At 42.7% G+C, this 21,563-nt stretch overlaps 1 protein-coding gene across 1 annotated transcript in view; it reads right to left on the minus strand.

Moving 5' to 3' along the window:
- Positions 1-21,563, minus strand: part of aff1 (AF4/FMR2 family, member 1) — a 62,599-nt gene that overhangs the window by 28,633 nt on the left and 12,403 nt on the right. The window contains exons 2-3 of the mRNA XM_061926782.2: positions 2,941-3,058; positions 1,801-2,589 (exon numbers count right to left, since the gene is read on the minus strand). Coding sequence (XP_061782766.1) covers positions 1,801-2,589; positions 2,941-3,058 — 907 coding nt within the window. The remainder of the gene's footprint in view (positions 1-1,800; positions 2,590-2,940; positions 3,059-21,563) is intronic.

Consider the following 21,563-nt stretch of genomic DNA (forward strand, 5'->3'; position numbering starts at 1 on the left):
TGTTACACATTGCAGTTTCTGTTTACTGTGTTTGACGTGTTTTAATTTGTTCAATGTAGTCCTGATTCAAACTGGACGGTCGAGTATTACCTTTGTTACACACACACATGCATCCGAAAAAGTATTCACAGCGCTTCACTTTTTCCACATTTTGTTATGGAATGAATTCATTTCCCCCTTCAAAATTCTACAGACAATACCTCATAATGACAATGGGAATATTTTTTTTTTTTACAAAAAAATTTGCAAACTTATTAAAAATAAAAATCTTTAAAAAAAATCCCATGTACGTAAGTATTCAAAGCATTTGCTCAATACTTTGTTGATGCACCTTTGGCAGCAATTACAGCCTCATGTCTTTTTGAATAAAATGTCACAAGCCAATTTTGCCAATTCCTCTCTACCTTTTCTTTTTGCAGCACTTATCAAGCTCCATCAGAGTGGATGAGAAGCCTTGATTTTCATCCAGGATGTCTGTAAATTGCTGCATTCATCTTAGTCTAGTCAGGGGAAGTGACCAAGAACCCCAGGGTCACCCTGTCAAAAGGTACAGTATTCCTCTGTGGAGGGAGGAGAACTTTACAGAATCTTTACAACAATTCACCAATCAGGCCTTTATTGTATATTCCTAACCAACATGAGCCTACAAAGACTCTCGGACCATGAGAAACACAATTCACTTGTCTGAGACAAAGATTGAACTCTTTGGCGTCAATACCAGTCATCATGTTAGGAAGAAACCAGGCACCGCTCAAACAGGCCAATACCATGCCCCCCTGTCATTTTGGATTTCAGTAGATCATGCCCAAAGTTTCAACCCATGGCAAACTTGCGAGTACATGCACGCACTTAATAAATACATCTTCAACAACATACTGAGGAACTGCTTTATCATGTCCATTACTAGTAATACAGTAGTACCTCAAGTCTTTTTGATTACATTGCCACAAGCTTTGCACACCTATCTTTCGGAAGTTTTCCCCATTCCTCTTTGCCCATTCTTTTTGACAGCACCTCTCAAGCTCCATCAGGTTGGATGGGAAGCAATCTTTTTCTTCCAGGATTTGTCTGTACATTGCTGCATTCATCTTTCCCTCTATCTTGACTAGTCGCCACGTTCCTGTCGGTGAAACATATCCCCACAGCATGATGCTGCCACCACCATGCTTCACTGTCGGTGGTGGCAGCATCATGCTGTGGGGATGTGTTTGATGGGCCTGATCTACTAAAATCCCCAATAACAAGTGCTACATAGCATACACAAACTAAAAAAAGTGCAAGTACTTTTAGAGAGTATGTTGCAGGTGATCTATTAAGAGGGTGTGCGCACTTGATAAGTGCAAAAGTGTTGTATTTCGCCTTATTTAAATGAGGTATTTGCGTGTACTACTAACTGTCATTATGGAGCCACTCAATGACTGCACGTCCATGGCAACATGCTCCCCCTTGTTGTGTTTTACTATGTTATGGAACACGCAGCACACAACTGTAATCTGTGACACATTTCCTGGGCTATTAAGATCACTCTTGCAGTGTGATCTACAAATAAACCGAAGGTGCGCTCGAGGAGACGTCGGTGTTGTTCCAAAAACATGACCTAAAAAAGTGGGCTCTAATACAATAGTGAAAGCTTTTTCCACCCATGCTTAAGCCTGGATTTGAGTGACTACACTAAGAAAACAAGGAGATTTTGAGTTTCAAACGCATGGTTGACACTTAAAATCTGATTGTTTCCATAGTGGGAATAAACCCATAGTCTACTAATCGTCCGTTTAAAGTTTTACATAATACAGTTCTCACCTCCAAATATTGATGCAGCGCTTTGGTCTTGCAATGGTCGACCTTACGGATCTCCTGTAGGGGTACATACGACTCAGGTGAAGGCTTCAACTCAGGCGACCCACTGAGCAGCTGGTCCTGACCATCCATGGTAGGCCGCACATACGCCGTCGGCTTCTGGGTCATGACTACGCTGGGCTGCTTGGACGATGAGAGCGGAGGGAAGTTCTGTGAAAGGAGGGAGTTTCCGCCCTTGCCAGCCTGATGCATCTGGGTAGCATCTGCCGGCGACTGCCGTAGGTTAAACGCGGAAACATCCACGGCGGTGGCAGCTGACTGCCCTTCTGAGGACTCTTGACGTGATTCAAGGGTGTCTTTAGCAAGTGCGACTTTGGGAGCACTGGAATGTAGGATAGGTATTGGCTTGACATCCGCAAACTGAGCAGACCTTTCCTGAGGATTGCTAGCGTGCTCCCTGAGATCTGGCAAAGTCTCACCCTTCTTCTCTTGGCCCATTGAATGATCGAAGGTACCCTTTGGCAATTGCAGTGAGTCTCTATGGATGTCTGGAGAAGAAGGAGCAGCAGGGACGTCTGTCATGGCCTGGAAAGTGTAACTGTTACTTGGAGGGATAGTATTGTCCTGACTGGATATGTGATGGTCCTGGTCTTGGACGGGAGGTTGGCCAGGCTTATCCAAGTTTGGCTGCAACAAGGTTACGGATATTGAAGGATCAGTGGTATTTTTCTCATCTTCATAGCTGCCCAGCATCCTCTGGATCCTGTCGGAAAGTTCATCACCTGTGTTTCTCTAAAATGACAGGGGGGCAAAAATTTCATGAGAACTAAATCAACCCCCAAGGCTAGCAATAGTATGAAATGCTCATTCAAAACCAAATTTGTTTATATTTGTGTGAATCAGGGGTTTTCAAAGTGCGAGGCAAGCCTTCCCTGTGGGGTGCCAGAAGACTAAAGAAGGCTAAGCGGCCTAGAAAAATAGAGAAAATCATCTTTTTCAAATATGCCAAGTTAATTTCACTTAGTATACTCCAGATAGTCTATTGATTGCTGAGGGTAGGATCACTTTGCCAGACTTTGAAAACCCCTTTTAGAGACATTTGTTATCATGTTTGTAATATGAACATGTCAAATGAGTCCGTACCTTGTATGGCACCCCAAAAAGCGGTACATTATCAGTGAGTTCCTTGGCTTGGCTCGTTTCTTGGTTTCTCTGTTCCCAGGCTCTGAGGCGGAGACGATTCCTCTCTTCATCATATACACTGCAGAGTATCAACCAAGAAAGACATTAGAAACCGGTAGTCAGGAGCAGTAATTCATATCAATATGGAAATTCATCCATCAAAAGGAAGAGAAAGGCCAAGGTCACAATTAAAAGTTTGCTACTCTGGTACTCCAGACAATGAAGCACACATTAGGTCTGGTTTGTGGTTTTGGTTTTAAGCGCTTACTCCGGTATTTCTTTTACCGGTACAAAGATTGCGCAGAGAAATAAAAATCATACGCATAAAGTCACAACATAGGACTATACTTGTTATACACCTAATGACCCAATTTAGGTTTTCCCCTAGATTGCAAAGATAACTGTGGTGGTGGGGGCGTGGTCACCATGACGTCATCATATCATTTGCTATGATATGATTTTCTTTAAAAAGGCTCAAAAAATGTATGCATACATATAAAAGCTAATTTGTGTTATTATTAACAAGTATTAACATATATTGTATATTAGATTGTATTTTCCTTTGTTGCTGCTTGTTGTACAATGCACTTCGTTGAGAATTTTAGTTTATTTTTCTTTATTGAAAACGACTAGCAACAAATCTAGCATCTCTTTCTGGTGTTTTAATAGAACGTACTCATGTTTAGAGACTCTACTTCTGTCCCTCGATGTCCCTGATGAAAAGCGAGCATGACGTCCCACTTGCTTCGCCGAGTTGCTCCAGTTGGACTTTTTCTCCTTAAAAGACGCCACTGTCCTCTTAATATTTGCAAATTTTTTAGATCGTTGTCTGCGGGTATATCTCGGAAATATTAAAGTTGGGTCCACCTCGCAGACAGGTTGACGACACACCGAGTCTGGGTTTGGAGGTTGCCAGGAGAACGGTACATTTCGAACTGCATTTTGCCGAGTGTGAAATTTGGTGGAGGAGGAATTATGGTGTGGGGTTGTGTTTCAGGACGTGGGCTTGGACCCTTAGTTCCAGTGAAAGGAACTTTGAATGCTCAATGATACCAAAACATTTTGGACAATTCCATGCTCCCAACCTTGTGGGAACAGTTTGGAGCGAGCCCCTTCCTCTTCCAACATGACTGTGCACCAGTGCACAAAGCAAGGTCCATAAAGACATGGATGACAGAGTCTGGAGTGGATGAACTTGACTGGCCTGCACAGAGTCCTGAACTTAACCCGATAGAACACCTTTGGGATGAATTAGAACGGAGACAGAGCCAGGCCTTCTCGACCAACATTGGTGTGTGACCTCACCAATGCGCTTTTGGAAGAATGGTTGAAAATTCCTATAAACACACGCCGCAACCTTGTGGACAGCCTTCTCAGAAGAGCTGAAGCTGTAATAGCTGCAAAAGGAGGACCGACATCGTATTGGACCCTATGGGTTAGGAATGGGATGGCACTTCAAGTTCATATGTGAGTAAAGGCAGGTGGCCAAATAGTTTTGACCACCAATCGATTCATACTGTAACGACTTGCTGGTGGTTATGTTTTATGTTTGTGTGATTTTGATTTAATGTTATTTTTTTCCATTATCGCAAAGACACCATCTGTGCCTGAAAGTGGATTGGCAAAGAATGAGGAAATGCTGTTTGTCTAGAGAAGCGCAGAGACAAAAATGTTTGCATGGAATTGGGCCGGTTGTTAGCATAAGATTGGCAATAAAGGTTAAAAATAGCGTCAGACTTTCGACTTCTTCTGGAGGCCACAATACAAATTATTACTTTAATTAGTTTTCACATAAAACATCCTTATTGTCAAGGTGTGGCAGCTATGATTTTGCCGTTGGCACGTTGTGTAAATCGTAAATAAAAACAGAATACAATAATTTGCAAATCCTTTTCAACCTATATTCAATAGAATAGACTGCAAAGACAAGATACTTAACGTTCGAACCGGAAAACCTTGTTATTTTTTGCAAATATTAGCTCATTTGGAATTTGATGCCTGCAACATGTTTCGAAAAAGCTGGCACTAGTGGCAAAAAAGACTGAGAAAGTTGAGGGATGCTCATCAAACACTTATTTGGAACATCCCACAGGTGAACAGACTAATTGGGAACAGGTGGGTGCCATGATTGGGTATAAAAGCAGCTTCCATGAAATGCTCAGTCATTCACAAACAAGGATGGGGCGAGGGTCACCACTTTGTGAACAAATGCGTGAGCAAATTGTCGAACAGTTTAAGAACAACATTTCTCAACAAGCTATTGCAAGGAATTTAGGGATTTCACCATCTACTTTCCGTAATATCATCAAAAGCTTCAGATAAACTGGAGAAATCACTGCACGTAAGTGATGATATTACGTAGAGCTGGGCAATATATCGAATATACTTGATATATCGCGGGTTTGTCTCTGTGCGATATATGAAAATGACTATATCGTGAGTATTCGAGTATACATTATCACGCAGTTGCTTTTAGCTGCGGGCATTAGACTACAGGTTTTTCTCACTCTTTCTTGTCTTTCCTTCTCACAGAGACATAAAACAAGCGCACCTTGTTACATACGTCACATACTGTCGCACCTGCAACGTCATACGCTCTCACGGAGCAGAGAGGTAGCTGAATGGGTAAAGTTAGCTGTGGCAGGTGATGCTAGCGGAGCCGTGCGTGTGGTAGTACGAGAGAGAGAAAGATGCGAATCTGGTAACAAATGGAGGCGGAATTAATTACCAAGAAAAACAGCACGGGGTCCATCATCTGGCGGTGGTTTGGCTTCAAGCAGGAAGATGTTGAACAGACAACCGTAATGTCAAGTTTGCGTTAAAAGCGTTGCTACAAAAAGTAGCAGCACTACTAATTTGTAGCATCATTTGAAAAGTCACCCGCTAGAGAGTGAAGAGTGCTTGAAACTCCGCATGTCAACATCTTCGGCCGGTGCCACACCCAACAAAATGCCAAAGCAACCAGCACTGACCCAATTTAGCCTGGCGTCTTCCATTTCCACATCAACAAAAACTAGTCAACAACAGAAGGAGATAACGTCCGCAGTAACGTACTACATAGCGAAGGACATACAAACCCTGTTTCCATAGGAGTTGGGAAATTGTGTTAGATGTAAATATAAACGGAATACAATGATTTGCAAATCATTTTCAACCCATATTCAGTTGAATATGCTACAAAGACAACATATTTGATGTTCAAACTGATAAAAAAAATTTTGTTTTGCAAATAATCATTAACTTTAGAATTTGATGCCAGCAACACGTGACAAAGAAGTTGGGAAAGGTGGCAATAAATACTGATACAGTTGAGGAATGCTCATCAAACACTTATTTGGAACATCCCACAGGTGAACAGGCAAATTGAACAGGTGGGTGCCATGATTGGGTATGAAAGTAGATTCCATGTAATAATCAGTCATTCACAAACAAGGATGGGGCGAGGGTCACCACTTTGTCAACAAATGCGTGAGCAAATTGTTGAACAGTTTAAGAAAAACCTTTCTCAACCAGCTATTGCAAGGAATTTAGGGATTTCACCATCTACGGTCCGTAATATCATCAAAGGGTTCAGAGAATCTGGAGAAATCACTGCAGGTAAGCAGCTAAGCCTGTGACCTTCGATTCCTCATGCGGTACTGCATCAACAAGCGACATCAGTGTGTAAAGGATATCACTGCATGGGCTCAGGAACACTTCAGAAACCCACTGTCAGTAACTACAATTGGTCGCTACATCTGTAAGTGCAAGTTAAAACTCTCCTATGCAAGGCGAAAACCGTTTATCAACAACACCCAGAAACGCCGTCGGCTTCGCTGGGCCTGAGCTCATCTAAGATGGACTGATGCAAAGTGGAAAAGTGTTCTGTGGTCTGACGAGTCCACATTTCAAATTGTTTTTGGAAACTGTGGACGTTGTGTCCTCCGGACCAAAGAGGAAAAGAACCATCCGGATTGTTATAGGCGCAAAGTTGAAAAGCCAGCATCTGTGATGGTACGGGGGTGTATTAGTGCCCAAGACATGGGTAACTTACTCATCTGTGAAGGCGCCATTAATGCTGAAAGCTACATACAGGTTTTGGAGCAACATATGTTGCCATCCAAGCAACGTTCCCATGGACGCCCCTGCTTATTTTAGCAAGACAATGCCAAGCCATGTGTTACATCAACGTGGCTTCATAGTAAAAGAGTGCGGGTACTAGACTGGCCTGCCTGTAGTCCAGACCTGTCTCCCATTGAAAATGTGTGGTGCAATATGAAGCCTAAAATACCACAACAGCGACCCCGGACTGTTGAACAACTTAAGCAAGAATGGGAAAGAATTCCACCTGAAAAGCTTAAAAAATCGGTCTCCTCAGTTCCCAAACGTTTACTGAGTGTTGTTAAAAGGAAAGGCCATGTAACACAGTGGTGAACATGCCCTTTCCCAACTACTTTGGCACGTGTTGCAGCCATGAAATTCTAAGTTAATTATTATTTGCAAAAAAAAAAAAAAAGTTTATGAGTTTGAACATCAAATATCTTGTCTTTGTAGTGCATTCAATTGAATATGGGTTGAAAAGGATTTGCAAATCATTGTATTCCGTTTATATTTACATCTAACACAATTTCCCAACTCATATGGAAACGGGGTTTGTACACTACTTGATTTCCTATTATGCAGCTAATTTTTATTTTACAGTTTTTGAAATATCTTGTGTGACATCATGCACAAAAGTGCACTATTTGTTTTAAAATATTGTAGTGGCATTCTGTACAAAAAGTGCACTTTAATTTAGTGTTTTGATATGTCATCTTAGTGACATCATGCACAAAAATGCACTAATAGTGTGTTTTAAAATGTCTGACAATATTGCACTTTCTGTTTTGAAATGACATGAATGTTTGTGCCACTGCTTAATAACTGTTTAATAAATACAGTGTTGGTAAATTGACTTAGTTGTGATTTCCCTCTCTGCATGAACGTTTATAATGAGCATATTAATGCAGTATGAACAAGAATGTTTAATGTAGACACATAGCATCATCATTCTGGTGTAAATTATATGCATCAAGTGTTAATTCAAGGCCAAGGCAGAATATCGAGATATATATCGTGTCATGGCCTAAAAATATTGAGATGTTAATAAAAGGCCATATCGCCCAGCCCTAATATTAGGAACCTTCGATCCCTCAGGCGGTAATGCATCGAAAAGCGACATCAGTGTGTAAAGGATATCACCAAATGGGCTCAGGAATAGGGATGATGTTCGAAACCGGTTCTCTCGGTTGTTCGATAAGAAAAGAACCGATTCCATGGACTCAAATCCCTTTTTGAGAACCGGTTCCCGTTATCGAGGCCACTATAGTAAACAAAAAGAGTTGGTTCTTTATTCGAATCCCGGGGAACGAATCCCGTCCCACAGGAAATGCCCTGTGGGACATCACAGGAAATGACGTAGCCCAGTCATTAGGCGGCAGATACAGAAAGTAGCAAAAATAATGGACCGGAAAAAACGCCTCAAATAAATAAATAAATGATAAATGGGTTATACTTGTATAGCGCTTTTCTACCTTCAAGGTACTCAAAGCGCTTTGACAGTATTACCACATTCACCCATTTACACACACGTTCACACACTGATGGCGGGAGCTGCCATGCAAGGCGCTAACCAGCAGCCATCAGGAACAAGGGGTGAAGTGTCGTGCCCAAGGACACAACGGACATGACTAGGATGGTAGAAGGTGGGGTTTGAACCCCAGTAACCAGCAACACTCCGATTGCTGGCACGGCCACTCTACCAACTTCGCCACGCCGTCCCCTCAAAAAATAAATAAATAAATGAATGAAAAAAAAATAAAAATAATGAAGTGTATCATATCAGTACAATGTTTAACTTCATTACTTAATCCTTTCCATCATTTAATTCCAAATACTAATGCTAAAGACTTAATAACAGACACCCTAGTCTTCACATTCAGCTAATTCCCCCCCTAATTCTATGCTGTGTCTGTCCCTCATTTTCCCTCCAGGACAAGGACGTGCAGTCATTCCTGGAGGAGGCCACACTGATGGACCCAAAAAAGGTTTAGATACAGACTGGAGGAGGATGTCGTCAAAACTATCTGTGTGTCCAAGCTAGTTCCACGCCAAGTGAACGTGTTTTTTTCACCGTTGGCGACACGATTAGCGAAGAGCGGGTCAGACTTGATCCTGAAAAAGCAGATATGCTAATTTTTTGGCAGAAGAATTGTCGATTGACGACTGTGGCGTTCTTAGTGTCATAGTGTGTGTAGTTAGTATGTTCCAATAGCAGCAGAAGTGCACTTTTTGGAGAGCTGTATTATTTTCTGTTTTGTATCCAAGGGACTGATTTTATTTAACACTATATTATTATTTATACACTTATAGTGATCACAGAGACAGGTTGTTTTTGTGTTACTGTATATATTTGTTTTTCTGAAAAATCCCACTTAATAAACTTTGGGTAACAACAGTCAATATTTATTTATTTTATTTTTTTAGGGGGGTAGCAACAGTCGATATTTATTTATTTATTCTTTTTCTTATAAGATAAAAGTGAGCTTTTGTTAAACCAAATATTGTGTGTTTTTTTCCCATATACAACAACCTATCTGGATTCGATAAGAGAATCGATAAGGAATCGGTTCGATAAGAGGATTCGATAATGGGCTCGAACGCGATAATTTCTTATCAAACATCATCCCTACTTAGGAACACTTCAGAAAACCACTGTCAATAACTACAGTTGGTCGCTACATCTGTAAGTGCAAGTTAAAACTGTACTATGCAAAGCAAAAGCCATTTAACAACAACACCCAGAAACGCTGCCTGCTTCGCTGGGCTCGAGCTCATCTAAGATGGACTGATGCAAAGTGGAAAATGTTCTGTGGTCTGACGAGTCCACATATCAAATCGTTTTTGGAAACTGTAGACGTTGTGTCATCCGGAACAAACAGGAAATGAACCATCCGGATTGTTATAGGCGCAAAGTTCAAAAGCCAGCATCTGTGATGGTATGGGGGTCTATTAGTGGGTAACTTACACATCTGTGAAGGCACCATTAATGCTGAACGGTACATACAGGTTTTGGAGCAACATATGTTGCCATCCAAGCAACGTTACCATGGACGCCCCTGCTTATTTCAGCAAGACAATGCCAAGCCACGTGTTATAACAGCGTGGCTTCATAGTAAAAGAGTGCTGGTACGAGACTGGCCTGCCTGTAGTCCAGACCTGTCTCCCATTGAAAATGTGTGGCGCATTATGAAGCCTAAAATACCACAACAGCGACCCCGGACTGTTGAACAACTTAAGCAAGAATGGGAAAGAATTCCACCTGAAAAGCTTAAAAAATCGGTCTCCTCAGTTCCCAAACGTTTACTGATGGTTATTAAAAGGAAAAGCCACGTAACACGGTGGTAAAAAATGCTCCTGTGCCAACTTATTTGCAATGTGTTGCTGTCATTAAATTCTAAGTTAATGATTATTTGCAAAAAAAAACCATTCTGTTTCTCAGTTCGAACAATAAATATCTTGTCTTTGCAGTCTATTCAATCAAATAAGTTAAAAAGGATTTGCAAATCATTGTATTTTGTTTTTATTTACAAATTACACAACGTGCCAACTTCACTGGTTTTGGGTTTTGTAGGAAGAAGTAGATCTTATTTAATCCTGACCCTTTTCAATGTCTAATAAAGATAATTAATTCACACATGTTCACGCTTACGCTTATATTTTGTCTGCTTTAGGGCTTTAATGATGATTACAAAAAAACTTCAATTTATATTTTGTTGTTTCGGTTAATCATTTATTGGCTGTAACTAATACAAAAATGATCAAATCCGGACCCCATGGGGTGCCTGGAACTGTGCACATGAAGGTGATCTGTGTAGCAGTGAACAGTTGTTTTTTTAAATTGACACATTAAAAGTGCAATTTCTATGTTGATAGTGTGCATTTATTAAAAAAGAAAAAAGAATAAAAGTTATGGTAATTTTCCCTTAAAATATGCATTTAAGTTTTTAGGTGTGTTTTAGTCGATTACTCGATTGATTAAACAAACTAATCAATATTACTAAAATAATCAATAGCTGCGGCCCAACTTTGCTTACATGTTGTAATATAAAGCTTGTGTTAAAAATATACACATGTATTGTAATATTTTGCTTTGCCTGTAAAAAATCTGTACACTCTTAAGATAACTGCATTTTCAGACTAAGTAGAGGTGCTCGATTCACATCCAAATCGCAGTTCTTATTTATTGCTATTCTAAAATAATTGATCATTTTTAAAAATAGTAGTAGTCATTTTTTTTATTTTTACTCAAGAATACATTTTTAAAAGGTGTTTTTAAGCCATCTATGCATTTACTTCCTGTGGATACACATCAGCAGCCAAGAGAATCTTTTGAAAGCTGTAACCTGTTTTTTAAAAAGTTTTTCATTATCATTTTTAAACCAAAAAATATATTGCAAAATTTCACAACTTCACACAGGTAGTCATTTCATGCCTGTCCAAAGAAACCGCACGAAAAGAACGATCTCACCAGAGTTCGTTTAAAACAAAGTAGTCTTAAAATCTTAGTTGAAAAGAGACACCAAAAAATGTAAATCCTGTCACAGACCAACCAAACCGAGCCTCTTGCGGGAGGTGGCTAAAGTACAGTACATCATTTGTATAGACCAGGGGTCCGCAACCTGCAGCTAATTACCAGTAATGGATTAATGGAAATGGAAATGTGTGCAAAACTGGAACATAAGTGCTCTAAAATGAAGGAGTTGGTCGGATTTCTTGGTGAGGTGGCTCGCTGTGATCAACCAAATATTAGAACTGTCTGCATTACTTTATTTACAATAAATAAATAATTAATTATTGACGTTTAGTAATTGATTTTACATACACCCATGTCTGAATCGCGATGCATCTAAAAATCGATGCTAAAAAAAAGAAAAGAGAAAAGGAAAAAGTTTTATTTCACATGGACAAATCGCATTTCCTGTAAAATAAAACAAAAAAAGATGAAAACTATTAAAAGTTTATAAGCTGTGTTACGTTTAGCCGCTCTATATTATTTTTCTTTCGTGTAAAAGGCGGCAAAATGTCTCTTGATAGTGGTTGCAGACCCCTTGTATAGACATATATAATTAGACTGGCAGACACCACTGAGGGTTTACCGCAATCTGTTCTTACTTGTCCCCAGAGGCTGCCTGCAGACTTCAAATGGACATATGTGCGGATTTTATTAAACCAAACGTAAAATGAAGTTGTTCACAGCGGTAAATTATACATCTGGAATATTCTTTGGAGGACATGAACATCTGGTATGTCTACATTTGGGGATGGTTAGTAAAGTAAAGTGTTGATGATGGTTTTCAACCCCAATGGAGCTGCTTCCATGGCAACGGTAACACAGATTTGGGAGAAGGCCAACCAAATCATGAAGCAAACCCTAAAAGACCAGACACCAGCATCACCCTCGGGGGAGAAGAGAAAACCCAGTGTGTGTATTAAACCCACAAAATAAAAATAAAAACATGTAGGAGAAACTTTAAAACTGGGAAATGTTCCAAGGAAATTAATGATTTAACTGCAGCAGAGAACATCGTTTATTTCTTGACTCCATACAGAAGTTTCCTCCAGCCCAATGAGCAACACAAGTTCCTATCAGTGATACTGATTACTTGACTAGTAAGAGTGTCTTCTATGATGTTGAAAGAAAGAACGATACAGTAAAGCCTGGTGGTCGCCGTCCACTTGTGAGGAACAACAAATAGATGTCATCATCCATCATACAGAAGGGGGCGCGCCCTCTTACATCTGTTTCTAATCATGATGGGAATGGTGAACAAGTTGTACTGACACTGCAGAAAAGGTCTTTAAATGCAAATACTTACACAGAGTGAAGTTGTAAGCCCTCAAGGCCAAATGTGTAACAGTGTAAGCTGGATAGTGTTTGGCTTGCGGCCAAAGAGTATCTGATTCTGAGCCACCAGGAATCTACCGCTTGATTATCCCCGTGCTGAGGTACGGTTAATGACAGACGTATGGGTAAGTGGGTTTGTGGCCCTCAAATAAACTTAAAATTAATGTGTACAGTTACCGCCTTGTGTTTCACAATAATACTTCATAAATATATGGTACGACAGTTCACCTGACTGACATGACAAAAATGTTGACCCTTGACTTTTTGGTCTCAGCCTGTTGTTCTGCCACATCCAGATATGTACATCACCTGACTGACATATCACAAAGCCCTTGATATGACCATTATGCTGAAAAATATCCATTAACATTCTAAAACTGTGAGTAAACTAATAACTACACAGTGGGTTGCTTACTGGCTCTTGAAAAGGTAGTAGAGTAATTAATTTAAGATTTATGACTGTTTATCACTCACCCATACAAAACACATAATAAGCATGTGGATCTGCAAAGTGACGTTATTTGAAGAAAATGTAAAATACGGCTGAAATGGTTAATAAATTAAAAAAAATTGTATTGTTATTGTTTTCCAATACTTTAAATAACTACATTTAGCTATAACTCCCCAAATTATGTTTCCTATTTATTTCATTTAAAGTTTAATGACCGTTTATTTATGAATATTTTAACCACATCCACACCATGCTGGAAGAAGGCAGATCTGCTTGCCATAATATCACCTCTTTATTAATATCTAGTAGGGTTTTCATCAACTTTTGTTTTATCCTCCTCCTGTAGCTTACCATGAATTGATTAATGTGGACCTCGACTTAAACAAGTTGAAAAACGTTTTCGGGTGTTACCATTTAGTGGTCAATTGTACGGAATATGAACTGTACTGTGCAATCTACTAATAAAAGTTGCAATCAATCAATCAATCAGCTCCTCGTCAGAGCAATGCAGAAAGCAGCTGCTGCTGTGACGGACTTGCTGCTATCATACATCTCCTTCATTTTTCTGCTCTTAGCAGTCTGTGTCACAAACACTTTTCTTTTTTTATAAATTAATTTTCAAGCACTACCTTTTGGCTTTAGCTTGGATTCTCACGTTTTGTTCTTCCTGTGTTGTTGTTTCTTTCTTCCCCGGGCTCATGCCATGGACTGATCATCATTAAAGATGACTAGACAAAAAGTGCTACAACATGTGTGGGTTGGATTTCTGGGCTTCTGTAGCCCCTAATTGGGCCATTTCGCTAAGGAGCCTTGACAGACAAAGACATGGACTGAGCCAATCAATTGTCACCTTTCTGTCGCTGTTGTGTGTCGGGAGAGGGAGTTGTAGCGGGCTGCGAATGACCAAAGATGTGTTTATTGAGAGAGGATGCTCTACCACACGGTGATTTAAAGCGCACATGAACTCCAATTGTCGTCAGTCATATCATCTGCGTTTTGTCACTTAAAAAAAACCTCTGTGTCATTAATAGTAGTTACGGCCATGTGTAAAAGTACTGTACACCACAATAAACGCACTTAATTATTTGAAAAAGTACCACCCTAGTGATTATATGGAAAGCGTGAAGATGTGAGCAGAGTCTGCACAGCTTGCTACTGCTGCCAGTTAGGGCTGGGCGATATTGCCTTTTATTAATATCTCAATATTTTTGGGCCATGTCACGATACACGATATATATCGCGATATTTTGCCTTGGCCTTGAATGAACACTTGATGCCTATAATCACACCAGTATGATGATTCTACAGTATGTGTCTACATTAAAACATTCTTGTCCTGCATTAATATATGCTCATTTTAAACTTTCATGCAGAGAGGGAAATCCCAACTACCGGTAAGTCAATTTAGCAAAACTGTATTTATTATACAGTTATTAAGCAGTGGCACAAACATTCATGTCATTTACAAAACAGAAAGTGCAAGATTGTCAGAGACATTTTAAAACAAGCTATTAGTGCACTTTTGTGCATGATGTCATGAAGATGACATATCAAAACAACACTAAATTAAAGTGCACTTTTTGTACAGAACGCCACTACAATAGCTAAAAACAAATAAAGTGCACTTTTGTGCATGATGTCACACAAGATATTTCAATAAGTGTCAAATAAAAATGAGCTGCATAATAGGTTCCTGCGGACGTTATCTCCTCCTGTTGTTGATTTTTTTTTTCATGCGGTGTTGATCTGGAAATTGTTGCTTCGGCATTTTGTTGGTGTGGCACCAAACAGAGATGTTGACATGCAGTTTCAAACACTCTTTTGTAGCAACGCTTTTGCCGCATAATTGTTCAACATATTCCCGCTTGAAGCCAAACCACCCTGTGCTGTTTTTCTTGGGAATTAATTATTTCTTCATTTGTTACCAGATTCGCACCTTCTCTCTCTCGTATTACCACTCGCAACGCACCGTTAGCTTCACAGCTAATTTTACCCACGTAGCTACCTCTCTGCTCGGGGAGGGCGTGTGACGTTGCAAGCGTGACGTATGTAAGAAGGTGCGCTTGTTTTTGTCTCGTTGAGAAGGAGGGACAACAAAGAGTGGGAAACGCATGCAGTGTAATGTCCGCAGCTAAAAGCAACGGTGTGAGAATATATACTCGAATATCACGATATAGTCATTTTCTATATTGCACAGAGACAAACCCGCGATATATCAAGTATATCGATATATCGCCCAGCCCTACTGCCAGTACACATACAGTGATATGAGCAGATTAGCTGCTACTAGCGATGCAACCAACGGACCAATATTTTAACTTGAAACCAGTATTGTTTCTTAGAGATGATGTAAATTCGAAAGTAGCGATGATGATAAGAGTATATGTAGCATCAGTATATAAAAATGGTAATGTTTGCATTGTAAAATGTCTTCATTATCCCCGACGAGGTAATTTGTTTATTTTGGGTCTTGTAGCAATACACAAACAAGGTGGGAATCTTTGATTCCGATTCTTGAGGTGACAATTTGATTCTCGATTCAATACAATACTTGCAATATACAGTATTATTTCGTACATAAATTGGCATAAAAATGATCCCGATTAATTTTTTCATATCATCCGATCTCGATTAATATAAAACTTTTTTTTTTATATATTAAAGTCGGGTTGTCCCGTCTCCTCTCTGAGCTGCCACCTTACCGTGGTAGAGGAGTTTGCGTGTCCCAATGATCCTAGGAGCTATGTTGTCCGGGGGTTTCTATGCCCCCTGGTAGGGTCTCCCAAGGCAAACTGGTCCTAGGTGAGGGATCAGACAAAGAGCAGCTCGAAGACCTCGATGAAGAACACAAACCAAGGACCCAGATTTCCCTCGCCCGGACGCGGGTCACCGGGGCCCCCCTCTGGAGCCAGGCCCGGAGGTGGGGCACGATGGCGAGCGCCTGGTGGCCGGGCCTGTCCCCATGGGGCCCGGCCGGGCACAGCCCGAAGAGGCAACGTGGGTCCCCCCTCCAATGGGCTCACCACCCATAGCAGGGGCCATAGAGGTCGGGTGCAGTGTGAGCTGGGCGGCAGCCGAGGGCAGGGCACTTGGCGGTCCGATCCTCGGCTACATAAGCTGGCTCTTGGGACGTGGAACGTCACTTCGCTGGGGGGGAAGGAGCCTGAGCTAGTGCGTGAGGTGGAGAAGTTCCGGCTAGATATAGTCGGACTCACTTCGACGCACAGCAAGGGCTCTGGAACCACCTCTCTTGAGAGGGGCTGGACTCTCTTCCACTCTGACGTTGCCGGCAGTGAGAGGCGACGGGCTGGGGTGGCAATTCTTGTTGCCCCTCGGCTCAAAGCCTGCACGTTGGAGTTCAACCCGGTGGACGAGAGGGTAGCTTCCCTCCGCCTTCGGGTGGGGGGACGGGTCCTGACTGTTGTTTGCGTTTACGCGCCAAACAGCAGCTCAGAGTACCCACCCTTTTTGGATTCATTCGAGGGAGTACTGGAGAGTGCTCCCCCGGGTGATTCCCTCGTTCTACTGGGGGACTTCAACGCTCATATTGGCAACGACAGTGAAACCTGGAGAGGTGTGATTGGGAAGAATGGCCGCCCAGATCTGAACCCGAGTGGTGTTCTGTTATTGGACTTTTGTGCTCGTCACAGATTGTCGATAACAAACACCATGTTCAAACATAAGGGTGTCCATATGTGCACTTGGCACCAGGACACCCTAGGCCGCAGTTCCATGATCGACTTTGTAGTTGTGTCATCGGATTTGCGGCCTCATGTTTTGGACACTCGGGTGAAGAGAGGGGCGGAGCTTTCTACCGATCACCACCTGGTGGTGAGTTGGCTGCGATGGTGGGGGAGGATGCCGGACAGACCTGGCAGGCCCAAACGCATTGTGAGGGTTTGCTGGGAACGTCTGGCAGAGTCTCCTGTCAGAGAGAGTTTCAATTCCCACCTCCGGAAGAACTTTGAACATGTCACGAGGGAGGTGCTGGACATTGAGTCCGAGTGGACAATGTTCCGTACCTTTATTGTCGGGGCGGCCGATTGGAGCTGTGGCCGCAAGGTAGTTGGTGCCTGTCGTGGCGGTAATCCTAGAACCCGTTGGTGGACGCCGGCGGTGAGGGATGCCGTCAGGCTGAAGAAGGAGTCCTATCGGGTTCTTTTGGCTCATGGGACTCCTGAGGCAGCAGACAGGTACCGACAGGCCAAGCGGTGTGCGGCTTCAGCGGTCGCGGAGGCAAAAACTCGGACATGGGAGGAGTTCGGGGAGGCCATGGAAAAAGACTTCCGGACGGCTTCGAAGCGATTCTGGACCACCATCCGCCGCCTCAGGAAGGGGAAGCAGTGCAGTGTCAACACCGTGTATGGTGGGGATGGTGCTCTGCTGACCTCGACTGCGGATGTTGTGGATCGGTGGAGGGAATACTTCAAAGACCTCCTCAATCCTACCAGCACGTCTTCCTATAAGGAAGCAGGGCCTGGGGAGTCTGTGGTGGGCTCTCCTATTTCTGGGGCTGAGGTTGCCGAGGTAGTTAAAAAGCTCCTCGGTGGCAAGGCCCCGGGGGTGGATGAGATCCGCCCGGAGTTCCTTAAGGCTCTGGATGTTGTGGGGCTGTCTTGGTTGACAAGACTCTGCAACATCGCGTGGACATCGGGGGCGGTACCTCTGGATTGGCAGACCGGGGTGGTGGTTCCTCTCTTTAAGAAGGGGGACCGGAGGGTGTGTTCCAACTATCGTGGGATCACACTCCTCAGCCTTCCCGGTAAGGTCTATTCAGGTGTACTGGAGAGGAGGCTACGCCGGATAGTCGAACCTCGGATTCAGGAGGAACAGTGTGGTTTTCGTCCTGGTCGTGGAACTGTGGACCAGCTCTATACTCTCGGCAGGGTCCTTGAGGGTGCATGGGAGTTTGCCCAACCAGTCTACATGTGCTTTGTGGACTTGGAGAAGGCATTCGACCGTGTACCCCGGGAAGTCCTGTGGGGAGTGCTCAGAGAGTATGGGGTAACGGACTGTCTTATTGTGGCAGTTCGCTCCCTGTATGATCAGTGTCAGAGCTTGGTCCGCATTGCCGGCAGTAAGTCGGACACGTTTCCAGTGAGGGTTGGACTCCGCCAAGGCTGCCCTTTGTCACCGATTCTGTTCATAACCTTTATGGACAGAATTTCTAGGCGCAGTCAGGGCGTTGAGGGGATCTGGTTTGGTGGCTGCAGGATTAGGTCACTGCTATTTGCAGATGATGTGGTCCTGATGGCTTCCTCCGGCCAAGATCTTCAGGTCTCACTGGATCGGTTCGCAGCCGAGTGTGAAGCGACTGGGATGGGAATCAGCACCTCCAAGTCCGAGTCCATGGTTCTCTCCCGGAAAAGGGTGGAGTGCCATCTCCGGGTTGGGGAGGAGATCATGCCCCAAGTGGAGGAGTTCAAGTACCTCGGAGTCTTGTTCACGAGTGAGGGAAGAGTGGATCGTGAGATCGACAGGCGGATCGGTGCGGCGTCTTCAGTAATGCGGACGCTGTATCGATCCGTTGTGGTGAAGAAGGAGCTGAGCCGGAAGGCAAAGCTCTCGATTTACCGGTCGATCTACGTTCCCATCCTCACCTATGGTCATGAGCTTTGGGTCATGACCGAAAGGACAAGATCACGGGTACAAGCGGCCGAAATGAGTTTCCTCCGCCGAGTGGCGGGGCTCTCCCTTAGAGATAGGGTGAGAAGCTCTGTCATTCGGGGGGAGCTCAAAGTAAAGCCGCTGCTCCTCCACATCGAGAGGAGCCAGATGAGGTGGTTCGGGCATCTGGTCAGGATGCCACCCGAACACCTCCCTAGGAAGGTGTTTCGGGCACGTCCGACCGGTAGGAGGCCACGGGGAAGACCCAGGACACGCTGGGAAGACTATCTCTCCCGGCTGGCCTGGGAACGCCTCGGGATACCCCGGGAGGAGCTGGACGAAGTGGCTGGGGAGAGGGAAGTCTGGGCTTTCCTGCTTAAGCTGCTGCCCCCGCGACCCGACCTCGGATAAGCGGAAGACGATGGATGGATGGATGGGGTTGTCCCGTGCAGGAATATAGCGAGTACCGTTGCATCCCTAATGTTTACTATTGCAGTATCTTAACAGACATTTCTGCCATGTTTGGTCGAGATTATATATGCTCCAGCTGACAACTGTCATTTTGTTCATATCTATAATTGTGCCTACTAGAGGTGCAACAGGTACAGTTTGTCCTTGGTTTCAGGACCACAATTTTCCTTCTTTTTCTGTACGTTTTGTGGGTGTAAAGAGAACTTTTTTTCCTCTCAAAGTTTTTTAGTTATTTTGCTTGCCATCACAAACTTCATTCTGCAGTAAAAAAAAAAAAAAGTATAGTTGGTGTAGTGGAAAACTATAAGACTTTAATTTCGAGTTAACATTTACTAAAGAACACTTTCAAATGGTAAATTCATATTTGTATTCTTGAATTACTTGTATACATCAGTGCTTCTCACCAGTGCTTTGGCAAACGGCAAGCAGTCACCCAGATTGTGGAGGGTTTTTTTTAAACTCAAATACTTTAGCATATAGTGAATACAATTACATTTTAAAGTGTATTTTGAATTTAAGGTACTGTAAAATAATGTGTACCAACACATAAAACAAGTTTAATGATTATTCAGGAACAAAATGTTTTTAATCCACAAACTCAAAATTGATTTGAACACAGTGTCTGTATGCAGTTTTTTAGTTCACGTTAAATCAGAGGAGTTGAATCTTTGCACACACATAAACAAAAAGTCTGATTGACAAATGCCTTTTTCTGAACAAATTAGTGGGTGTGTTTATTCTCCCAGTGGGGACTAATAAAGACTTCTGAGAGTTCCTGCAAGTCCGCATTCAGGGCAGGATTGCTGGTGCGCTGCACTAAAGCCGCTGCTCCTTCTCAATGTTGTTTCAATTTAAAAATTAAAGCACCACTGATAGTCACACACTAGGTGTGGTGAAATTAGCCTCTGCATTTGACCCATCCCCTTGTTCCACCCCCTGGTTCTGTACTAGTGTTAGTTATAATTCTTTATTTTGCGACACGGACAACAACACTTTCACAAAAACACATGCAAACATACACAAACACATTTACAGACACACACAGGATCACGGTCGATAAAAGTGTATTGTTCCATGCAGGATTCAACCAAGCATCGTTGCTTCCCTACTGTTTACTACTGTGGTAACTCCTAACAGACAGTTCCGCCATGTTTGATCGATGAAATATGCCAGCAGCTGTTCACCGTGATCAAATTCAAATGAATCGCGATCAACGATCACGATCACTTAATCGTCCAGCCCTAATAAAACTTTTTGAAAACAGGTTACAAAAGCTCCTCTTAGCTACTGATTATTAAGATCAGGGTTTCCCGCAGCACTTTGTTGTTAAGGCGGCCGCCTTAACAACAAAGAGCCACCGCCTAAACTAAAACTTTAACAAGCTGCTACGCTTCGTACCTCCTCTGCCTCTGTCAGTATGTCTCTGCAGCACCCAGCATTGTCCCACCCACAGAACCATCTGATTGGTTACATGCAGAGCGGTAACAGCCAATCACCAGTGCTTATTCAGAGCGCATGTAACAGCCAATCAGCAGTGCGTATTCAGAGCGCACGGAGTCAGTGCTCAGGCAGGCAGAGAGGAGAGACGGTGGGGTGATCAAAAAGGTGTTTAGCAGGTGAGCATAATGCAGCGGACTCTCCCCGAATTATAATAAACACTTCCAAGTCAACTACTAATAACATCACTATGAGCTCGTTGACGTTCTAGAATCATAAGCGGCAGTTCAGCTCGCTTGCAGTCCTTGAGGTGAAGGCTCATTAACTTTTACCGTAACATTAGCTCACTGTGCGGCGTGTGTGTGTCAGTATGAGAGAAAGACAAGCATTATTGACCTACAGTTAACAACTAAGTTATTTCACTTGACCTTTTTCTGTGTTGATTGAGCTGTGTTGAAGCAGCAAAAAAGGACATTATGTTAAATGAAGAGTTTCTGTCTCTGATAGTTGATATAATAATGTAACTGCATCATAAAGCCTACATGAACTCCATGGTGTTCAGGGATGAATAGTCTCTCCTATTGTGAAGTGAAGTGAATTACATTTATATTGCGCTTTTTCTCAAGTGACTCAAAGCGCTTTACATTGTGAAACACAATATCTAAGTTACATTTAAACCAGTGTGGGTGGCAC

This window comes from Nerophis lumbriciformis, linkage group LG32 (assembly GCF_033978685.3).
Source record: "Nerophis lumbriciformis linkage group LG32, RoL_Nlum_v2.1, whole genome shotgun sequence".
Classification (NCBI taxonomy): Eukaryota; Metazoa; Chordata; class Actinopteri; order Syngnathiformes; family Syngnathidae; genus Nerophis; species Nerophis lumbriciformis.